General features: G+C 33.2%; 1 protein-coding gene across 3 annotated transcripts in view; it reads left to right on the top strand.

The window, feature by feature from the left end:
• LOC127862256 (uncharacterized) overlaps positions 1 to 21,289 on the top strand; it is a 52,271-nt gene that overhangs the window by 8,358 nt on the left and 22,624 nt on the right. The window contains exons 1-2 of one of the 3 annotated variants that reach the window (XM_052401315.1): positions 3,500 to 3,523; positions 5,236 to 6,058. In XM_052401315.1, the coding sequence (XP_052257275.1) occupies positions 5,947 to 6,058 (112 nt within the window). In that variant the 5' untranslated portion in view covers positions 3,500 to 3,523; positions 5,236 to 5,946. Of the gene's footprint in view, positions 1 to 3,499; positions 3,524 to 4,707; positions 4,840 to 5,235; positions 6,059 to 21,289 lie in introns of those variants that run through there. The other 2 variants (XM_052401314.1, XM_052401313.1) reach the window with 2 other exon arrangements.

Below are 21,289 nucleotides of genomic sequence, written 5' to 3'. Positions count from 1 at the left end.
TATTTTTTGAAATATTATGTTTGTTGGAATTAAAATGGTAGGTTGCTTTCATGTATTTTTCATTAATAGATTGGCTTGAAAACTACCGGTGGTGGGGGGTAGATACAAAGTAATTTCTACAAGGTCTTTAAAGAAGTTACAGTTATTTAACTGAGTGCAGTATTTTTGCCCCAGCGTTCCTCTCTGCTGACGCCTTGCATAATTATCAAATTAACTCTATTATAAAATTATTTATAATGATGATAACATGATACTCTTTTGATATTGCACACTTAAAGCATGTGGTAATATGAAGTAAAAAAAAACATAACTGTAGAATATATATTTTTTGAAGTTGAAACAATGTAGCTCAAACAGATACATTAATGTACACTTGGAGACTTTTCTAACGCAAAACTTTTCAAAATTGAATATCTCAATTATGAGTTAAGATTTTGATTAAAATTTTTAAGTGTGATCATTTGACTACATACTGAGCAAGCTCACGTTGAAATCATTCATCCTTGACAATCGGACGCTTAAGCATGTGGGGTATCTATGGTTTCATCTGTTTGCACGTTGAAATGGTGAAACGCAATATTATTCTAAAATTGTTTCAATTTTATCATTTACAGGGGGTTCTTACATCAGCATAACATAAAACTAGTGTTTTTAAATGTATGGCTCATATGAATATAAAAGAGCGCAACCGCGCCTTTTAGCATATTGCAGGTTACCTGCAAGTCTATTGGAGACTTTTCTTACGTAACACTTTTCAAACTTTGATATCTCTGTTAATATCTCTGTTATAAGTAAAGATTTTCGCTCACAATTGTAGATTTGATCATTTGACTACATTCGGTGCAAGCTAACAATAAAATCATTCATCCGTGACGATCGGACGCATGCAATTTTCCAAAATGCGCGGTTTCGCTTCCGAATATTCATATCAGCCATACTTTTTTATTTTTTTTTAAATGTTTTTCTGGTGTAAAAACCCACCCTAAATGATGAAATCGAAATAAATTCATAATAATATTGCGTTTCATCATTTCCACGTTCAAAAAGACGAAATTATACATACCCCATGGCTAAAGTGTTTAATCGTCACGGATGAATGATTTTATCGTGAGCTTGCTCAGAATGTAGTCAAATGATTACATTTAAAATTTTAAATCCAAATGATAAATCTTAACTCATAACAGAGATATTCAAGTTTGAAAAGTGTTGCGCTAGAGAAGTCTCCAAGTGTAGCCTTTGTGTATTGCTGTTTAGTTGTCTCTGTGGTATAACAACAATATAGCTCTTGTAACACTATTTTATATAGATCAGCTTCTGTAAAGTTACATTTTATGTTTATGTAAGTGAAATATCAGTATGCCACAGTGCTTAAAAAACAAATTACTGAACTACTGGTGATGAACTTTAGATTTTATAAACTACACATTCATGAACAGTTCAAGAATTGGTAGGAGAAATTCACCAACCTTTTTGGAGTTCATGAACCATTTTGAGAGTTCATTAACGGGTCAGGAACATTTCTTTTATAATTATATACTGTTCATGAAATATTTTAAGAGTTCATAAACTGTTAACTTTGTTAACTCAATAAATGGTTCATGAACCCTTTTCACAGTGGTTCATGCACTTGGGTTCATGATTTTTAGTACATTATCTTCAGTTATAAAATTGAGTTCATGAATTATTTCTTGGACATGATAATCCACAGTTGTGAATTCATTAACAGTTTAAAGGGACTGTCAACCACAAATGACGAAAAAAGAAAAGTTCTAAAATACCGTATTTTCTTACAATTATTTGTTTATAATGATTAAAATATCACGACTGGTATATTACATTACTTGAAAAAAGTTCATAATTATGTTCAGTATATTCGGTAATAAAATTTTGCGATGCGAAATCGAAATTACATCGCGAAAAAAGGTGACATAACGATATACTTGAGTAAATAACGCAAGCAAATTGATAATTTTATATATTAGATATATACAATTCTCTACGCATGCACAATTTGCTTTCCTGGGTTTACCACGTGACGATGATGATCAATCGACTGGCGTTATTTATAGTGAACTGGTAGTCACCTGGTAGACATACCCAGTAAAATTTATTACCAAATAAACTGAAAATATGAAAACTTAACAACTTATTCTAATTAATGTAATATACCAGTCGTGATATTTTAATCAATATAAACTAATAATTGTAAAAAAAATACGGTATTTTACAGCTTTTCTTTTCATCGTCTTCGTGGTTGACAGTCCCTTTAAGATATACCCTGTGAAATTGGAAATGTATGTTTGCGACCATTGGCTTTGAATTAGTCAAAAAGGAATATTGCTTCTTTAATAGGTTTTAAATTATCATTATTCTATGGTTAAGGTGGCTAACGAAGAAGATGAGCACTGAAAATGATTAATCAATGATTCACCAGCACATTGTTTATTTCCTTATCAATAATACAGGTTATAGCTGGCATGCTTTATATCAATATTTACAGTTTTATGGCCGGCAGTGGGTATGTATCTCTTCATTGGACATGTGAATTATGATAGTTACACAAAGGTACACAGATACAACATATCATGTGGCAGGTGGTTCTTTTCTTCTTCAGACTGGTGTCTTTGTTTGAGATATAAATGAATGGTCAATTTTGTGTCAGTTTCTTTAAACTTGTATCCACTCATTCCACTGTACACTAAGCGTATCAAAGAAGCATTTTTAATTAATACATTTTGAGTGTTATCAAAGATGTATAGTTGATACATTTTGGTGGGTTATACTTTGTATCAGGTCATAATTTTCCTGAGCGTTTTTATACCCTCAAATTAAAAATTTTAATAATGAAATTTAAGATCAAGTTAAGTAGTGATGTAAGGTATTATGTTGCTGTTGATTGGAACAATCATATGTGTTAACAAAGTACAAATGTATTACTTAGTTTTGTTATATTAAGTTGCATGTGTCCTTTTTTTATTTCCAATGAAAATAAATTAAAGGAAAAAAGATGTATTGATACCTATGATATGATAACTTCAGAGCACACACTGTATTATAACTAAATATTTACATTTTGCTTTAATACTCATCTGACCAGAGTCTTTATGTAGCAATTAGCTGTATTATTTGTGGACAATTATCCAAGCCTTTTGATATTATTTGTTGACAATTATCCAATGCAAACATGCTGTATTTTGATAGCTGCGGGCCATTTCTCTTGTATGTATAATGGAAAGTGTGACTTCCTGGCTCTACATGGCTTGTTTTACATTAAAGCCTTATGTAAATTCTGAAACTGAACAAGCTTTCAGGTTTTCCTTTTTTCATTTAATTGGTTTCATTTTTGCATTGGTTTGTTACAATGTAACAATTTTGCACGACTGAAGTAATAATACTTAATAGGAGAAGAATATGTTCTAAAATATTGTGTAACCACAAAATTACATTACATGTACATCATTATGTCACTGTAAAAGCTCATGTTGTAAAAATGCTGTTTAAGGAAGTGTTAACATTCCTTCATGTAAGTTGAAATTTTGTGTTCATAGTCCATTTTATACATACAAATGTAAATTTAAGAAACAAATGAATAAATTTAATGCAGATTTTATGAGTTATGTAAAGATAAGTATTGATAGTTGAGAAATCAGTGTTAAAAATCATCCCTGTGGAAAGATTATCTGTTGAATAGTCAGGAATCAATTGACACATTTAACTCAATATTACAATCACTATCTCAGGAGCTTGCTTGTTATTGCCATAATTTTCTTAAATGAACAAAAACTGACATAGCAATAAAAATAAATGTCATTTATTTTGTTTCCAGGCGATGAAAATGAGTTGTAAGATAAACCCTGCAATTTATGGACAACGTGCATATTTAATTTCAGCATTGTTATCACTGACAGTAACAATGTTTTAAAACATTCTCATTTAATATGTAGCTACAGTCCACTGATCGAATCAACAGATCATGGACGTATTATAGTGACAGTCAAATTACGCCTTAGGGCGCTTTATTCGAAAGAAACATTGAAACTTAACCTGTATTCTTATACAATCATCATGTAGTACTGCAGGTGAAGCATTTTTATTTGAGACAGTTTTATTTATATCGTAGGTTAAAATTTAGACCAGGTATTTCAAGTTTACATGTACATGTATATATATGAGCCTTGTTCTGAGAAAACTGAGCTAATTAGTGCATGTGCATATATAAAGTGTCATCCCAGATTAGCCAATGCAGTTCGCACAGGCTAATCAGGGACGACACTTTCCGCCTTAACTGGATTTTCAGTATGGAGGAACTTCCTTGACATTTAAAATACCATAAAAGCGGAAAGTGATGTCCCTGATTAGCCTGTGCGGACGGCACAGGCTAATCCGGGACGACACTTTAAGCACATGCATTTAGCCCAATTTTCTCAGAACGCGACTTATATTTCACTCCATATAAAATATGTTGCAAAATTCATGCCCTAAGCAGTATAAAGAGATCTAATTTTCAGTATTTTTAACGATAAAGAGAAATTATGAATTTGTTAATAATGCATCATCAACTTAAAGTACTGGGTCCACCCCGATCTGAAATACCTAATAAGAATAGTTATGGTATCGCCACATTGAATAGCTTATCAAGTCATATAGATTAATGTGAAATGAGTCAATTATGGAACAGAATGAGCTGTAATAGTGTACTGCCTGTTAGTTTACTGAGGGGTAAATAGCTGTAACTAATTTTGGTCACAGATAATGACAAGTTGGGTTTAATCCAACTTCACTGTGAGAGAGTTGTAATATATTGTAACTATGTAGATGTCTGTAGTGTGAATGGTGGTGGTACGAGCTGTTTTTGGTTAAAAATATATTTATTTTTCGGCTTAACCCCTGCTCTGTATATTTGTTGTTATCAGTACATTTTGTTGAACATTAATGTAAGTAAATTACTGTGTCTTTTTTTCGTCATATATTCGGTTCAAATAAATTTAAATTGATTTTTGAATCATGTGATATTGACATGCCTTTCTTGTGTCAAGGAAGTTCATTGTCAAGGTATGCAATATCAAACTTAAATTCATTTTGTGTGGGTGTTTTTTGTGTTGTTTTCTTTGTTCGTTTTAAGATTTTCTTTAGATAAATCCCAAACCCCAATCCCGATTTTGTTATGGATTTTTCGAAAACGTTAAAAAAAAACATCTTTAAATATCTCAAAGAGGTATGTTATTTTCATTACAGATAAAAGGCTGAAGATGTATGGACCTTGAAGATTACAGTGCTCCAAAATATGTATCAGCCATTGGAAGAGAACACACATTCTGGCTCTCTGAACCATGTAAACAAGTAGACTTGGAATTATGTAGACATCTGTTCTAATTTGCAGGATCCTCAGCACACAGACACTTCAATTAAAAGATTAAGCAAGGAAGATTAAACATTTAAACACAGCCTCTTGATGGATCAGAACATGTATATGGACTCTTGGATTAGAGGATTGAAATAGAGGATTGATACTAGTTTAGAGGATTAGAACAAGGCCCAACACATGAACAGATAAGATTTAAAATAGAGGATAACTTGCATGTTTAAAACCTTAGAATCTATGTTTAAAACCGAAGCATTTTCTTTTGTGTAAGGCAACTCAGATTAGAGGATGAAAACTGGGATTGACTATTGAAACTACTCGCAAAACACGGATCTCAAATCAACACATGCAAATCAAGTTTCTTAGAGGCTGAGGACAGAGAACACTATGTACCAGGGTAAACTAAGTTATTAGAAGACACGGACAAAGACAAATTAAAAGAGTAAGGCCAAACTAAGAGTATTGCAGGATAGGGACAAACTAAACTGAGAACAGGGCGAACTGAGTGTATTAGAGGACAAGGGCAAAGAACAATTGGAACAGGTCAAATTACCATTGGTATGCAAGGACAGGGATAATGACTGATGAAACTGTTGCATCTTCAGTCCATTGATATGGTAACCAAGTGTTCGAGCACTATGGCAACTGATCACATGGTACACCTGAGGCAGCACAGGGGACACAGAAATGCTTATGGTAAGTTTGGTTTTTGAAGTCTATTTACCTATTGATGAGTGCATGTAGTGGTTGTTTTTTTTTCAACAGTGTGTTTAGCTTGTTACGAAGCTTTACTTGACTTCAATGTTTGATGAAGATGACTGGAACAGCAGAGAGGTGTTGGGTTGTGCTGGCTGTGGCCCACTGCAGTGTCAAACAGGAGGTTACTGGTCAGTAGGTGTAGTTTAACCCATTTATGCCCAGCGTCTAGAAAAAAGGCCTTGGCATGATGCGGCGTCTCATCAGGGTCTGCGCTGTTTGCTTGAAAAAATGTCTGCAAGAAATTTTCTAAATATGGAAATAAATGTACTAGACATCCCTTATCTTGGAAATAAATTGATCCAATTTAGAAGGATGGCAGAGTCCACTAGGCATACATGGGTTACATTGACCAATCTTGATGAAACTTTGGATAGAGCAACCTCACATAGAGACCTTTTTGTATGCATTATTGGCATTTAAATGCAAACATCAATGAGGATTCTGAAAAATCTTAATTTTACTGTAAATGTTCTTCAATGTCATGCAAACCTTAACCCTTTGAGCGCTAGAACCGGATTTTGAAGGCCTTTGCAAACAGTTTGGATCCTGATGAGATGTGGCGTCTCATCAGGATCCAAACTGTTTGCTATTCTGATAGTATTCTTTGAAAAAAAAATCAAAGAAAATGCTAATTTTAGAAATTTAGCAGACAACATTTTAGCAGACGACAAATTTCCCAGCATGCAAACCTGAACACAATTTGACATTTATTTATGAGGGGCAGTTGTTAATGAGATGATAGAGTGAACACTAAGCTCACAAATCAGATTACATAAAAAAAATCATGATCAGTTTTAGAAGAGTTCCATAATTGCTTCCAATATGACTTAAGTTGTAAATTCATTTGCGACATTGAACTCGTACATCTTTTTAAAGTACCAGTACAGATACTGGTATCAATGGTACATATAGCATTACCATGTTGATTGATAGGAAATAATGGCACATGAATGACAGTGGAGTTGATTGTGCCTCTTGAATGAGAGATTATCTCTTTCAAAGGTAATACAAACTTATTGCTGTTATCTTTTAAGGAATCATAACTGTTGGGAAAGTAAGCCGTGGTTTAAGATAAATGACATTGATTGTGGCTAAAAGATCAAATATCGAATATGGCATTACTGCCCATGAAAGGGACAAAGTGTAATTAGACACTCAAAGATTAATGTTTCAAATTGATTATATGGCCTTGATTCCTCTAGGATCAGGTATCACTATCTGGTAGTGTCTGTTAAATGAGTTTCTAGTATGGTACAGTTGATTTTGTAAACATAGGGGAACCAGCTGTTTTGTTTATTATTTAGCAGACTGTTAAATAACTTAATCTCACAATTACGTTGACGTTATTATATGAACAATTAAGCATTCAAGTGACAATTTATGATTAGCAAATATTTATATTTTCTGAGACACAGTATAACAAATAAAATATCAGTTGTTTATAATTCATCTGAATACATTAATGTTTCCTTTCATCCATTTATGTTTTTTATCCTTTTGTTTTTTGCGTGTTATTTTAGAAAATTTGTATTTAGTTATAAACACTTTTATATTGAAACTGAATTAATAGAATGATATAAAAAAGATGCTTTACATTTATTGGTTAAAGAAAGAATGGTTTAAACTTGGAAAGGAAACTTGTTTTTTGTCTCCTACAGGTTTCACCAGAGGGGACTTATGGTTTGCTCTGTGAGTCTGTCAGTCCGTCAGTCTGTCTGTCATACTTTTCTGGATCCTGCGATAATTTTAAAAGTTCTTCATATTTTTTCATGAAACTTGAAACATGGATAGATGGCTATATGACATATATGCACGTCCTTTCATTTTGTTCCTACGTCAAAAATTCTGGTTGCTATGGCAACAAATAAAAAACAGTTCTGACATTGGTGGAGCCGGTAGGGGACATATATTGCTTGGCAATAGTCTTGCTTTACCTGTGCCCGTATTTACAAAGTTTCAAAACAGTGATTTTTAGGCTTATTTTGAGCTGAAATTTATTGCCAATCATCCGTTCTAAAAAATGATATATCTTCCCATATGTCGAAATTCCCCTCTCAATGTGATCTTTAATTGTAAATCAATTTGACAAAGTAAGAGGAATGTTTGTATTTGTAGCCAGCTATTCATCAAACCCATTTTGAGTGTAATGAATAGATGGTATTTGTTTATTTCAGTGTAAGATGATATATTATCATTTCTTGAGTGATCAGATAAAAAAATATCTGTTTTATATTACCTCAAATAAAATGTTCTAACACTCAAATATTTCATGTTATGTTATTATGATGTTTTTTACAAATTTGTACATAAAGAAATAAAACAAAAGAAGTTCTCAGGCCAGAACTTGAAACTTAGTCAAGAGTAAAATGATTAAGTTGTCATTCATAGGTACTCTCTGCTCATTCACCACATAATATAAAATAAAAATTTAGAATGTTTAAGGAAATCATTTGCATAATGTTTTATAACAAAGTAGTATATAAACATGTAATACTGCTTATCAACAAAAATATACCCCCCTTTTTATGCCCCCCCCGGTAGGGTGGCATATAGCAGTTGAAGTTGAACTGTCCGTCAGTCTGTCTGTCCGTCTGTCTGTCTGTCGGTCCGAAAACTTTAACATTAGCCATAACTTTTGCAATATGAAGAAAGCAACTTAATATTTGGGATGCATGTGTATCTCATGGAGCTGCACATTTTGAGTGGTAAAAGGTCAAGATCAATGTTATCCTTCAAGGTCAAAGGTCAAAAACAAATCCAAGGGAAGTAACAAGCTTTAAAGGGAGATAATTTCTATTTATCATTTGGCAGGTTCAGATAATTTTCACAAGGGAAGTAATATTTTTTAAAGGGATATAATAAAAAAACAAAAACAATCAAAGCGGCACAGTAGGGAGCATCGTGTTTCTGACAAACACATTTCTTGTTAAAAATAAAATTCACCATCAGAAGATCGATCCTGCCAACTCCCCTCCCCAATCCCCAAGGTGATAACAACACTGCTAAAGTAGTAGTATAAATAAGTTATTATGAACATTTGTTTTGAAACTGACAAATGCTAAATATCAAGCAGTTTACTAGTATTTCTTTTGTAAACATTCTTCCATATTTTGAAATATCAGATGGTAAATAATTTGCTTATTTAACCTATTAGCTGCAGCAGGGGCGTTATCATAAGTGAATGTTTGCAGGGCAAGTTCACAAACTTTGGTTGCTGGGATGAGTGGGAAATGAATGACCTTAAACGGATGCTTGGTGCATGGCAAGCACAAAGATAATTACACACCATGTACATGATTATATGATTGTATTTTTATGCCCCCATGGAGTGATAGCAGTGAAATGATGTTATGTGGTGCCTTTTGGCTCTTCAAATAGACACAGGTTTCCCTCTGGGCTTTAAAAAGTTGTTGCCTTTTACTTTTTCGCCAAATTCAAATAGTTGTCACCAAACTGGGACCGCGTTGGGGCTATGAAGATCAAGTAATAATACAAACAAAAACTAAGCATTTTACAGTTCTTTTAATCATTTATAATGTCCAACTCTTGTTTGACTATTTATGTGCTCGTTTCTGGTTTATTTTGATATGGAATAGTATGTTCACTTGTCTCAAATTAAACAACACCCAAACAATATTTCAGTGTCAAATGATTGTGTTTATAACTAAAATGACCTATATGTTTTGTGACGCTTTTGTACTTGTTGAGTTAGCAGACAGGAAATGTAATATATTTTGATGGTTTAAATATTGTGATCATTGAATGTGACAAATACGACATCTGCATTAATCAGGTTCTTAGTTACAATTAATTGAGAATACATGTCTTAATGGTGGAAACCCAGCAGAGGTTTTAAACCTAATTAGAATTCACAGCTTTACATTAACATTCTGTTAGCAAGGCAGTGACTTTTTTGTACTGGCAATATTTATTGTTATCCCATTTATGCCTAGCGTCTAGAAAAAAGGCCTTGGCAAACAGCATAGACCCAGATGAGACGCAGCATGATGTGGCGTCTCATCAGGGTCTGCGCCGTTTGCTTAAAGGAATTTCTTTAAGAAATATTCTAAATATAGAAATAAATATACTAGACATCCCTAATTTTGGAAATAAATTGATCAAATTTAGAAGGAAGGGGGAGTCCATTAGGCTTAAATGGGTTAATGTATTTTTTGCTTGATTAAATTAAGGTAGGTACTTTGGACACACATTCTTGTATATTTTTTCTTATCTTTTTCGCAATTATAGTTGACCTCACTTAGTTATTAGTGTTATTAAGGGTACTGCGTGTTTAGACAAACTTTTAAAGGAATTTTAATAACAATATTGTAATTAAATCTGTGAATGCTCATTAGTTATATAAGCCAGTTATTGGTTATAAGAATTATTGAAAAACAAATCATCAACATTTACAAGATAATTAATTAAAAAAATAAATAATTTGGCATCATTATGTACAAGTTATGAGGGGAGACTATTCAAAAAATTTAATTTTAGAGACAGGGAATAGTTCTATCCCTTATCATGAAATCAATATTCCATTTATATGATTGTAAAATACATTAACTGGATTATTTGATGGGTAAAAAGATATCTTAAGGAGTGTATTACAGTATTAAAACTCCTCAGAGCACCATTTGTATTGATTCCTGGATTTACAAAAGAGCTGAGAAGCAAGGAAAATTCAGTATATATTATTTGTACACGTTATTTATGATGTGCTAAACTATGTTTAGTGTTTGTTCATTGCCACAGAAATTAATGAAATAAAGTGAAAGGTTTTAAAACCTAGCCTTCTGATTGCATTCACTGAAAAAGTGGGCATAGGAGAATAGTACAGTAGAATTGCAATTACGCGAGCTGGGGATTTCTCGAAAACTGGCGATTACTCTAGCATTAAAGAAAGTCCCTAGCATTTTCCTTTAATGTCTATATAAAAATACCCGCGATAACTCAAACATGCGATTTTCGATAACTCGAGGTCGTGTGGCGGTCTTTGAAAGGCATTTCACACCTTATTAACTGGCAATTAATCGAGGATGCTTTCTCGTCTGGTCGGTGCTAAAAATATTGAGTTGTGAAAACAGCGCAATCAAGCAGACAAAAGACGCTCGATTAGGTGTGAAGTTAGTTGCAGTTTGAGAAACACTGCAAATTGTCATCCTTTGAGAAGCAGATCAAAGCTACACAGTTTTAATGATAATTAAATAATAACCAGCAATCAATAATTATCATGAAACGTCTTCCACCATCAGTTCCGGGAAGCTAATGGGTTGCGACAATCTTCAATCCTTGACTTTGCGCAACACAAGTCTGACTAATGTACATAAAATGCAAAGTGTGTAGTGATTATGTTGTTTTTAGTGTGTGTTTTTTTTTCATGCGCATGTAGGTACCTTGTGTACTTTTTTAAAAATAATTATGCTACATGTACAGTGAATATTGATGAGATTTTTTTGATTACACAATGTATATATATGTTTTGTGTGTATGTTGAAATAATTAAATGAATTTACGGTCATCTTAATTGTTTTGTTTATTATACTGTAACCTTAAGCGATTTTTACAAAGCCTTTTCTTTCTCTTGCACCATCTTACATGTAAATAAAGCGTTTGCAGTCAGAATTGAGCATTATCAACCGAGACAGTGAAAACAAATAATACCATGGATTACTCGAAACCTGCGATTACTCGAGCATCGTTGTCGGTCCCGTGCTTCCTCGAGTTATCACAGTTTTACTGTAGTTGCATTATTTCATACCTTGACCATCCTGTTTTGACTATTTTGGTTGATAGTTCTGAGGCTAGATTTCAAACGGAATGGCATTTACTTTTTAACTGAATGATAAAGACTTTGCGAGATGTCAGCACTGAAGCAGAAAAAAACAATTCTTCCACAATTTTTCAACATGCTTTCATAAAAAGAAAACAATGCTCATAAAGAGAAGAACTTCCTCATTGTCTGAAAGTATGAGTGGTGCAAGACAATTTAATTAAGTGTTCAAGTAAATTTGTGACTCATACAAAAGAATATGCAACACTCTTACTATGGAAAGCAATACATACTCTCCAAGGGGAAAATTGTCTGACTGCACATCAGGTCAAGCCCATAGCCAATTGGCTGCAGTATCATATATGATTATTTATCTACGCTATTCCTTAAAAAGCCAGTTTTAATGTATCTTTCAGTCAATACAGTGCCTATGCAGTATGCAACATCCGATGATCTGAACTGGAAGCATTTCTGTTTCTGTGAATATGAAATAAGAATAAGTTCTTAGCAGTGTTCATAGTAGATGCTTACAGTTGAACTTCATATTATGTGATTGGACTTGCATGACATAATGGGAAGCTTGAAGGAAACTTAAGGCTAGATTTTCAAAGGTAGGCTTTATTCAAGTAAAATTTTACTTGGTGACACAAGGTATTTTACTTGGTATGATTATTACTTACAGGAATATTTTTTGGCAGAATTTTGATTCTGTGAAACACATATTGTCTAGTAACACATAAAAGAGTACTAGGCAATTCAAGGCAGATAGTAAAATCACTGTTGGCCTTCTAAACAACAAACTGAATTGTATTTGACTGATATAAATACATTCATTAGCAAATAATATATATTAACATAGCGTGAATTGTAATTCGTAAGACTTTGTTTGCATGGAAATTATAGTTCCAGTAATGTGCATTCCAGTTTAATTTAAGTCACATATTGGAGTTTTATTAAAGTTTACTGGTCAGGAATTAATTTTCTCTCTGTCTATCCATGCATTCATCCATCCATCAATACAGATATAGAGCACCTTTAGTGCTTTCAATACTTTCAATACCTCAATGTTGCTATACAATTTCACAAACTATTTATCTTGATTTCAAGGAAAACATCCATACAAATTCAGACATTTTGTGATATTTCAGCCAGGATGAGAAAAGTGTGTGAGGAATCAATCATAATTTTAGAGATGATTGAATATTTCCAGGATCCCAGCTGCTGCCTGTCTGGTTTGCCTTGTCAAGGTTCATTTGCCCAACACCAGTCTGACAGTTGATTAGCTTACCTGAGTACACGTTGCTCATGATGAACCTTTGTGATTGCCTTAGTCCCTCCTTTGTCTAGAAGCCCAGTGTAATGTCCAATATTCATAAAATTTGGTCATAAGATTTCCCAATCATATCTCGGCTGAGTTGGATAAGAGCTCACATGGGATCAAAACCTGTGTCATAAGGGTATGTAAAAGAAAATGCTTGTGAACAATCTTGATTGCCCTATCTTCATGTAACAAGGTCTGAACATTAATTTTGTCCCAATGATATCTCAACAGAGTAAAACTGAGTCAGGTCATGTGGTCGAAAAAAACAACACAACTAGGACATAAGGTCAAATAAGAAGAAAGATTGTTAACACTCTAGAGGCCACATTTATTCCCCATTCTTCATCAAACTTGAGCAGAGCATTTGAAGAAAAACTTAAGAACATTCTAGTTTGCACATTTATTTCCAATGTTTAATGGCAAACCATTTGAACACTGCAGTCAAAACTGAGAACAGCGGTCAGTCAAGGGAAATGGCCAAAGTGACCGTTGTCGACAAGTGACCATCATTCTCGGATCACCACTTTTAAGATGGTTGGTAGTATTGCTACGTCGTTACCCCACCCAGTCTTTCTCACACAATGTAAAACAAAGGCTCATTGCGGATAATTAAGTATAATAACATAAATAATTTCCATTGAATAATACAGAATAATGTCTTATAAATTGATTTAATTTGAGTCATAACTTTTTTTAAACTAACTCTATGACTTTATCAACGATAGAATTGTTGTTTACTCATGCATCTCGTTCATTCAGTAAATCTGACAGTTTATATTACAATAATTGGGATGTATTTTTAAATAAAGATTGCTTGTCTGGTTTGCCTTGTCAGGTTCATGTGCCCAACACCAGTCTGACAGTTGATTAGCTTACCTGGGTACAAGTTGCTCATGATGAACATTTGTGATTGCCAAAGTCCCTTGTTTGTCTAGAAGCCCAGTGTAATGTCCAATATTCATAAAATATGGTCATAAGATTTCCCAATCATATCTCGGCTGAGTTGGATAAGAGCTCACATGGGATCAAAACCTAGGTCATAAGGGTATGTAAAAGAAAATGCTTGTGAACAATCTTGAATTCCCAATCTTCATGGAACAAGGTCTGAACATTTTCCCCAATGATATCTCAACCGAGTTTAAAACTAGGTCATGGGGTTGAAAAAAAACTAGGACACAAGGTCATATAAAAGAAAAAGCTTGTGAACACTCTAGAGACCACATTTATTCGCCATTCTTCATCAAACTTGAGCAGAGCATTTGGGGGAAAACTTAGAACATTCTAGATAGCACATTTATTGCCAATACTTTATAGCAAACAAAACACCATATTGGTCATAAACACTATATAGCTCACAATTATTACTTACAAATGATGAAACTTGCACATGGCATTACAGAAATTATTTTGCTATGATATCTTGGCTGAGTTATAAAATGTAGTTTGTTGCAAGGTGTTGGAGCTGTTGTTTTTTTATTGATATCTTGTTGACTCTATCTGCTCATAAGAGCTTGGTTCCATGGGGTGTCAGGCGAGCGTCTTATGGTATTTATCCTCTTGTCTCATTTCTTCATCTGACGGTATGCACCTGTGAAAGAAGTTTGCTTTTATTACTAACAATTTTTTTTTTATAGTTTTACTGTTGAATGAATTGTGGAGAAAAAACCACACAGACATTCATTTGATTTTAAATCATTAAACGATTCTCTGGTGGGTGAAATTGATTAAAGGTATTTAATCTCGTTTTTATTTAAGTGAAGTAGCTCAAACTGATGAACATTTTAACAGTCTTATGTCCTTAGATAATAAAGGATTTTACTGCTAATGATTAAAACTGAATTTGAAGATTTGGATGTTGTGGACTATTTATTGGTAAGAATTATTTTAATAAATTGATTGAAGATTATAACTTGTAATTATTACTGGGTAATTACTGATTAACAATGATTTAAAAATCATAACCCAATGTAATTATATTACTTAGACTAAGTGCTTCAATATAAGATAGTTCATTTGAGTTGTCAATAAATGGTAGCCCGTTGACATGTTGATTTATTACTTTGGGAATATACTTGTGACAAGTCTTCAGCAACCAAAGGCCTTCTTGCATGATGTACGATATCCAAATGATATCAGAGTTTGAATGCATTTGAATTGCATGTTTGAAGACAAGATAGCTATAGTTGTTATTGCATTGCATGTTTGAAGACAAGGTAGCTATGCTTGTGATAGCATTGGATGTTTGAAGACAAGGTAGCTATGGTTGTTATTGCATTGCGTGTTTGAAGACAAGGTAGCTATACTTGTGATAGCATTGTGTGTTTAGAGACAGGTTAGCTATTCTTGTAATAGCATTGTGTGTTTGAAGACAAGGTAGCTATACTTGTGATAGCATTGTGTGTTTGAAGACAAGGTAGGTATACTTGTGATAGCATTGTTTGTTTAAAGACAGGGTAGCTATTCTTGCGATAGCATTGTGTATTTGAAGACAAGGTAGCTATACTTGTGATAGCATTGGATGTTTGAAGACAATTTAGGTAACTATACTTGTGATAGCATTGTGTGTTTGAAGACAAGGTAACTATACTTGTGATAGCATTGTGTGTTTGAAGACAAGGTAGCTATACTTGTGATAGCATTGTGTGTTTGAAGACAAGGTAACTATACTTTTGATAGCATTGTGTGTTTGAAGACAAGGTAGCTATACTTGTGATAGAATTTTGTGTTTAGAGACAGGGTAGCTATTCTTGTGATAGCATTTTGTGTTTGAAGACAAGGTAGCTATACTTATTATAGCATTCGGTGTTTGAAGATAAGGTAACTATACTATACTATCCAAGGTAAATATACTGTATAGTATTGCATGTTTGGAGACAAGGTTACTTTACTTGTTTTAGCATTGATGAGCATTAAGAATCTTTATTAAAAACACATTCAAATCTCTTTATTATTTTAAGATCCAAGGTTCTATGACAAGTAACTACTGCAGAATTGTTCATTCACTTAATTCTCAAGAGAATATTGGGTGTGGCCCAGATTCTAAGATCTTAAATTCCTGTTTTAATTGAGGTTTAACTTTGCCTTACTATGAAAAAGCTAATTAATCTTCAATGATTACTAGAATATTTCATTCAGATAATTAAACATTATCTGAAAATCAATAGCTTTGGTCAGGTGGAGAAATTGCAGGTATAATTAAACACAGGCAATGTATTTTTTTTAATAGGACATTCATCTCTATGTTAGTGAGCATTTTTTTTTGCCCCAAAACACTTTGCATGACGCCTTGCACTTGTTCATCTGTCTGAAAAACATACCTGGATACTAACTCCATCATTTATCTGGCAATTTCAAAGTGACTTGCCTCAATTGATAACCTAATTAAGAGACGACCTGTTACACTCAACACCTAGGACAAAGGTCAAGATAAAAATGAAGAGGTCATAGGTCAAATATGGGCATAAAACAACTTGACCTGACTGTAGCTCTGCTACCTATAAGTCAGTTGTTAACTCCATACGAATGCTTATCAGGTAGAGTTGAAATGTGGTACCCACAACTGAATCTCAAATGTCAAGGTCACCCTTCAGGACAAAGGTAAAATAATTAAATACTACGGATATTTCAGACTGTAACTATATCATTTATCTGAAAATATGAATATAACTTTTCCAAAATGATCATCATGTTGTAATGCACACAAACCTTTTCCACTTAATTGAAGGTCAAGGTTACACTTAAGAAGTTAAGTGTTAAAGGTCAAGTATCAGTATAATTCTTTTCATGCCCCCGAAAGAGGTCATATAGTGATCGCACTGTCCATCCGTCTGTCTGTCAGTCACACTTTGCGTTTAGGTTTTGAAAAATGCTCATAACTTCTATGTCGCTTCAGATGTTACCTTCATATTTGGTATGAATGTGTATAATTATTGACAAGGCCTGTCCATACACACACAAATTTTGACCCCTTTGACCTTGACCTTGAACTTAGGGTCCGCGTTTAGGTTTCAAAATCTGCGTTTAGGTTTCGAAATATGCTCATGAATTCTATCAAAGCGTTTATCGGGGGCATATGTCATCCTATGGAGACAGCTCTTGTTTTTCTTTACTCTGTAATATGCAATTCATAATCAAACTCATGTTCATGTATAATGACATTTTATTTTGCTGTCATGCCCTTTGTCTGTTTTCAAACATGTGGTGGGGGCACCCATATCGGCAGGCCTTTTCCCCACCATTTTGGGAAAATCCCTCACTTGAATTTTGGGAATTTCGCGTCGTGAAAAACCCCATTTTAGGAAAAAAATTAATCGCAAAACTGGCTGAATTGGGAAAAATAATCGCATGTAAATAGTGTTTCTTATATTTCAAAGAAGCCATTAACTGGTAAATAACGACTATTTTGATAACATATTATTACAATTTTACAAAATATTATGAATGTGTGTGATACGTGCAGGTTTTTTTTATCTGATTTTGGGGAAAGAGCCTGGCATTTTTTGAGGGGAAAAAAATCGCACGAAACGCCGGATTTCGGGGAAAATAAGGAAAGTCTTAAATAATCAATTTAACATATTTTACTGTTTTTAGAACAAATTCAAGGCAACAGATAATTTAATTATGCAGTATTTTTCTATTTTCTACACTGGATCAGGTTAACTAATATATTTAAAGGTTGAAAAAAAAAAAAAAAATGGAATTGGGAATTTTTTTTTCAATTGGGAAAAAAACAACCAGATTTGCATTGGGAAAGGGGCTGTTATTCGAACCTGTGGCATAGGGCGAAAAAGGCCTGTTCTGTTTAACCTCTATTTAAAATTTGATGTTTATTACAGTTTTAAATAAATTTATAATAGTCTTTCTGTGCAGAGGATACATAACATACTTTTCATTGTGATAGGGGACAGCAAGTAATCTGACCTTGGGTATGTTGTTAATATCAACTTATTTCACAATTTGTGAGTGGGAAGTTAAGCAGACTTTTTTCATAATTTATGACAATGTAGTAACAGAAGATTAAACTTTTTATTCGCTGGCAGATTTTTAAAAATGTGACGGAATTTGACATGATATGTGGAAGTTAGAGTAGCTAATGCAAGAAAAACTACAATAATGCTGATGTTAATATTTGTTCCTTACATATGAAAAAGCCATTACCTATAATCTTATTCTAAAGAATATCACATGGTTCACATTCACTGTATGTTTTGTTCTAAAGCAGCTACATGCAATACTATTCTGCTTGTGTACTCCAGGTTGTCAGACAATTTTGTACATTATTACTAGTTTTAGCTTTAAACAAAATTGCACAACATTTACAATTTTTTGAAAAGTATTTTATCTTTAAATCTGTATAAAATTCTATGGCAAGCGAAATGCAAATTAATTCCTTAAACCATGGTTTAACAGTTAACTATATAGTTAAGAGACTTGGAACTGGGGTTCAAAGTGCTGTTTGCACATGAATTCCTTAATTCCTCCGCGATTCAAAGTCTCTATACTCTATAGTTAAGAAACGACCAATGAAATCATGACATTTGCCTTCTAATTGTGATTTAAGCTCTGCTGATTGGTTGTCTCTGAATTATGTAGATATCTATTTTTAGACACACTTTGAACAGTGGTTCAAACTCTTGAACTCTGGTTTAAGGCATAAATGTGCAAACAGCACTTTGAACTGGGGTTCAAAGTCTCTTAACCCTATAGTTAACTGTTAAATAATTAATGTGCATTCCACGCGTCTTAACCCCAGTTTAAGACTTTAAACCGCAGTTTAAGACTTTGAACCGCAGTTTAAAGTCTCTTAACCCTATAGTTAAGAGAGGAATTAATGTGTAAACGGCACTTTGAACTGGGGTTCAAAGTTTCTTTACTATATAATTAACTGTTAAATAATTAATGTGCATTCCGCGCCTCTTAACTGCAGTTTAAGACTTTGAACCGCAGTTCAAAGTCTCTTAACCCTATATTTTAGAGATGACCAATGAAGTCGCGGCATTTACCTTCTAATTGTGGTTTAAGTTCCGCTGATTGGTTGTCTCAGATAACAGATTTGTATCTATTTTTAGAACACTTTGAACTGCGGTTCAAAGTCTTGAACTCTGGTTTAAGGAGTTAATGTGCTAACGGCACTTAAATTGAACCCGGGTTCAAAGTCTGTTAACTATATAGTTAACTGTTAAACCGTGGTTTAAGCAATTAATGTGCATTTCGCTTGCCATAAAATTCACAATTGAATAACCTACTATTAAAATTTATTTCTAAAGACTTTTGAATAATCAATAGTGATTTGAGTGCATGTTGCATGTCATTGAATGGTGAAATAAATCAATGGATCTGAATTTGACAACACTAATGCTCATTTGATTGAAATGTTTTGTTATGTTGACAATATTTTTCCCAGTAACCGGATTCACAGAGGCAAGTTATTTGCAATGTGCATCCAGTTATTAAATGCATTTTGTGCAATGAATAAACAGCTTGCACATTCAATAACTGCAGTGTCTGATTGGTTATTAGTTTTTTACACCATGATTATAATGTTAATTAGGGTATCCTGATTTAATCTTGGTATAAGGATACAGATATTGTTGAAAAATTCTTAGCATTTTTCTGAGGTAGCTGCCTAACCCAGTAGTTGACCTTTGATATCATAATATACAATCTAATGTTGAGAAAATTTCCTGCCAGTAAGTCCAAATGATTAAATTGAATTTTCACATCAGTTAAAAATATGTGTTCTGAGCGGAATAGAAATCTTTTGGTATAATCTTTAACAGATATAATGTGATCTAGTGAAAAACAACTTGACAGCTTAAAGGTTCGTCACTGTTGGGAAAAAATCCAAAAGTTATGATCCAATGGAAGACAGACAATGTTTAAGGTTGTGAGACATACATGTGGAACATGTTACGCTTTTCTAGTTTTTAGCTTGACTATTACATATGAAATATATATAGTGGAGCTATCCTACTCACCCCGGCGTCGGCATTTCCGTTTCTGTTAGCGTGCAAATGTTAAAGTTAACTTCTTTATTTATGATCAGATTTTATTAATACTTTGACAAAACAACACTTACCTGAATACCACAATGGATTCCACCCAAACAAAACTCCACGCCCCAACCCAGAATCCCTGCCCCCCCCCCCCCCACCCCCCCAAACAAAATTTAATTTTTTTTTTCCTTTTTTTATTTTTGAAAAATCCTCTAATAAATGATTGAATATGAACAATTTCCCCATGATGGCTTACGTTATACTGTCAAGCACTCAAATAGTCGAGCGCCCTGTCCTCTGACAGCTCTTGTTAAATTGACTTATCAAGTCGAAAATATCCATTTTTAACTCTTATATAAATACTTAAAGCCAAATATATTTTTTTAAAGGTATTTCTTGTTTCAAATGGTTTCAAATACTTTGTGTTAATGGTAGATCCCAATATATGGCTCAGATAACCGACCTAGGGTCATTTCAGCACTCTTTTAAATTATGGATAAGTTCACTTTTTCCCCTGAAATGACAAAGCATTTACACAAGGGAAAGAAGAAACAACAAAAGGATAAAATTATTAAATAATTCATCAAGCTAGACATGTCAAACTGTTTATATGATGAAATTTAGGTGCAGTAATGAGACTTTAAAATGCCAATATTTCCTTTAGTTTAATGGCTGTTTTAATGTGACATTGATTAAAAAACTTAAGCAATAAAATGTGATCAGTTAAGATATGTGGTTTTAAGTATTCATGTATGATGTTTGTTTCCTGGTATTTAGTTAAATCAAACTCCCAGTGGGCTATCAAAGTCTCTCTTTTATATGAATTTAATGAGTGGAAAGTTTTTCATTGAAAGTGGATATGTGGTTTTAGGTGAAACCCATTGCTGAGGTTGGTCAGATATTGGGCAAAGTACCAATATGTAGGATTTTAGTATGATGTACACTTAGTTTTAAATACAAAACAATAACAGTAATTAAGTACAAGTTGAATAAATGTCTTGTTCCTTTACTGTCGCTATTATGGATATATTTTAAATGAATTTGTTAAATACTTTGTAAGTTTTTATAACATACAATTA

This window comes from Dreissena polymorpha, chromosome 16 (assembly GCF_020536995.1).
Source record: "Dreissena polymorpha isolate Duluth1 chromosome 16, UMN_Dpol_1.0, whole genome shotgun sequence".
Lineage (NCBI taxonomy): Eukaryota > Metazoa > Mollusca > Bivalvia > Myida > Dreissenidae > Dreissena > Dreissena polymorpha.
Note: the sequence above shows the minus strand (reverse complement) of the source record. Positions and strands in the feature narration are given on the sequence as shown.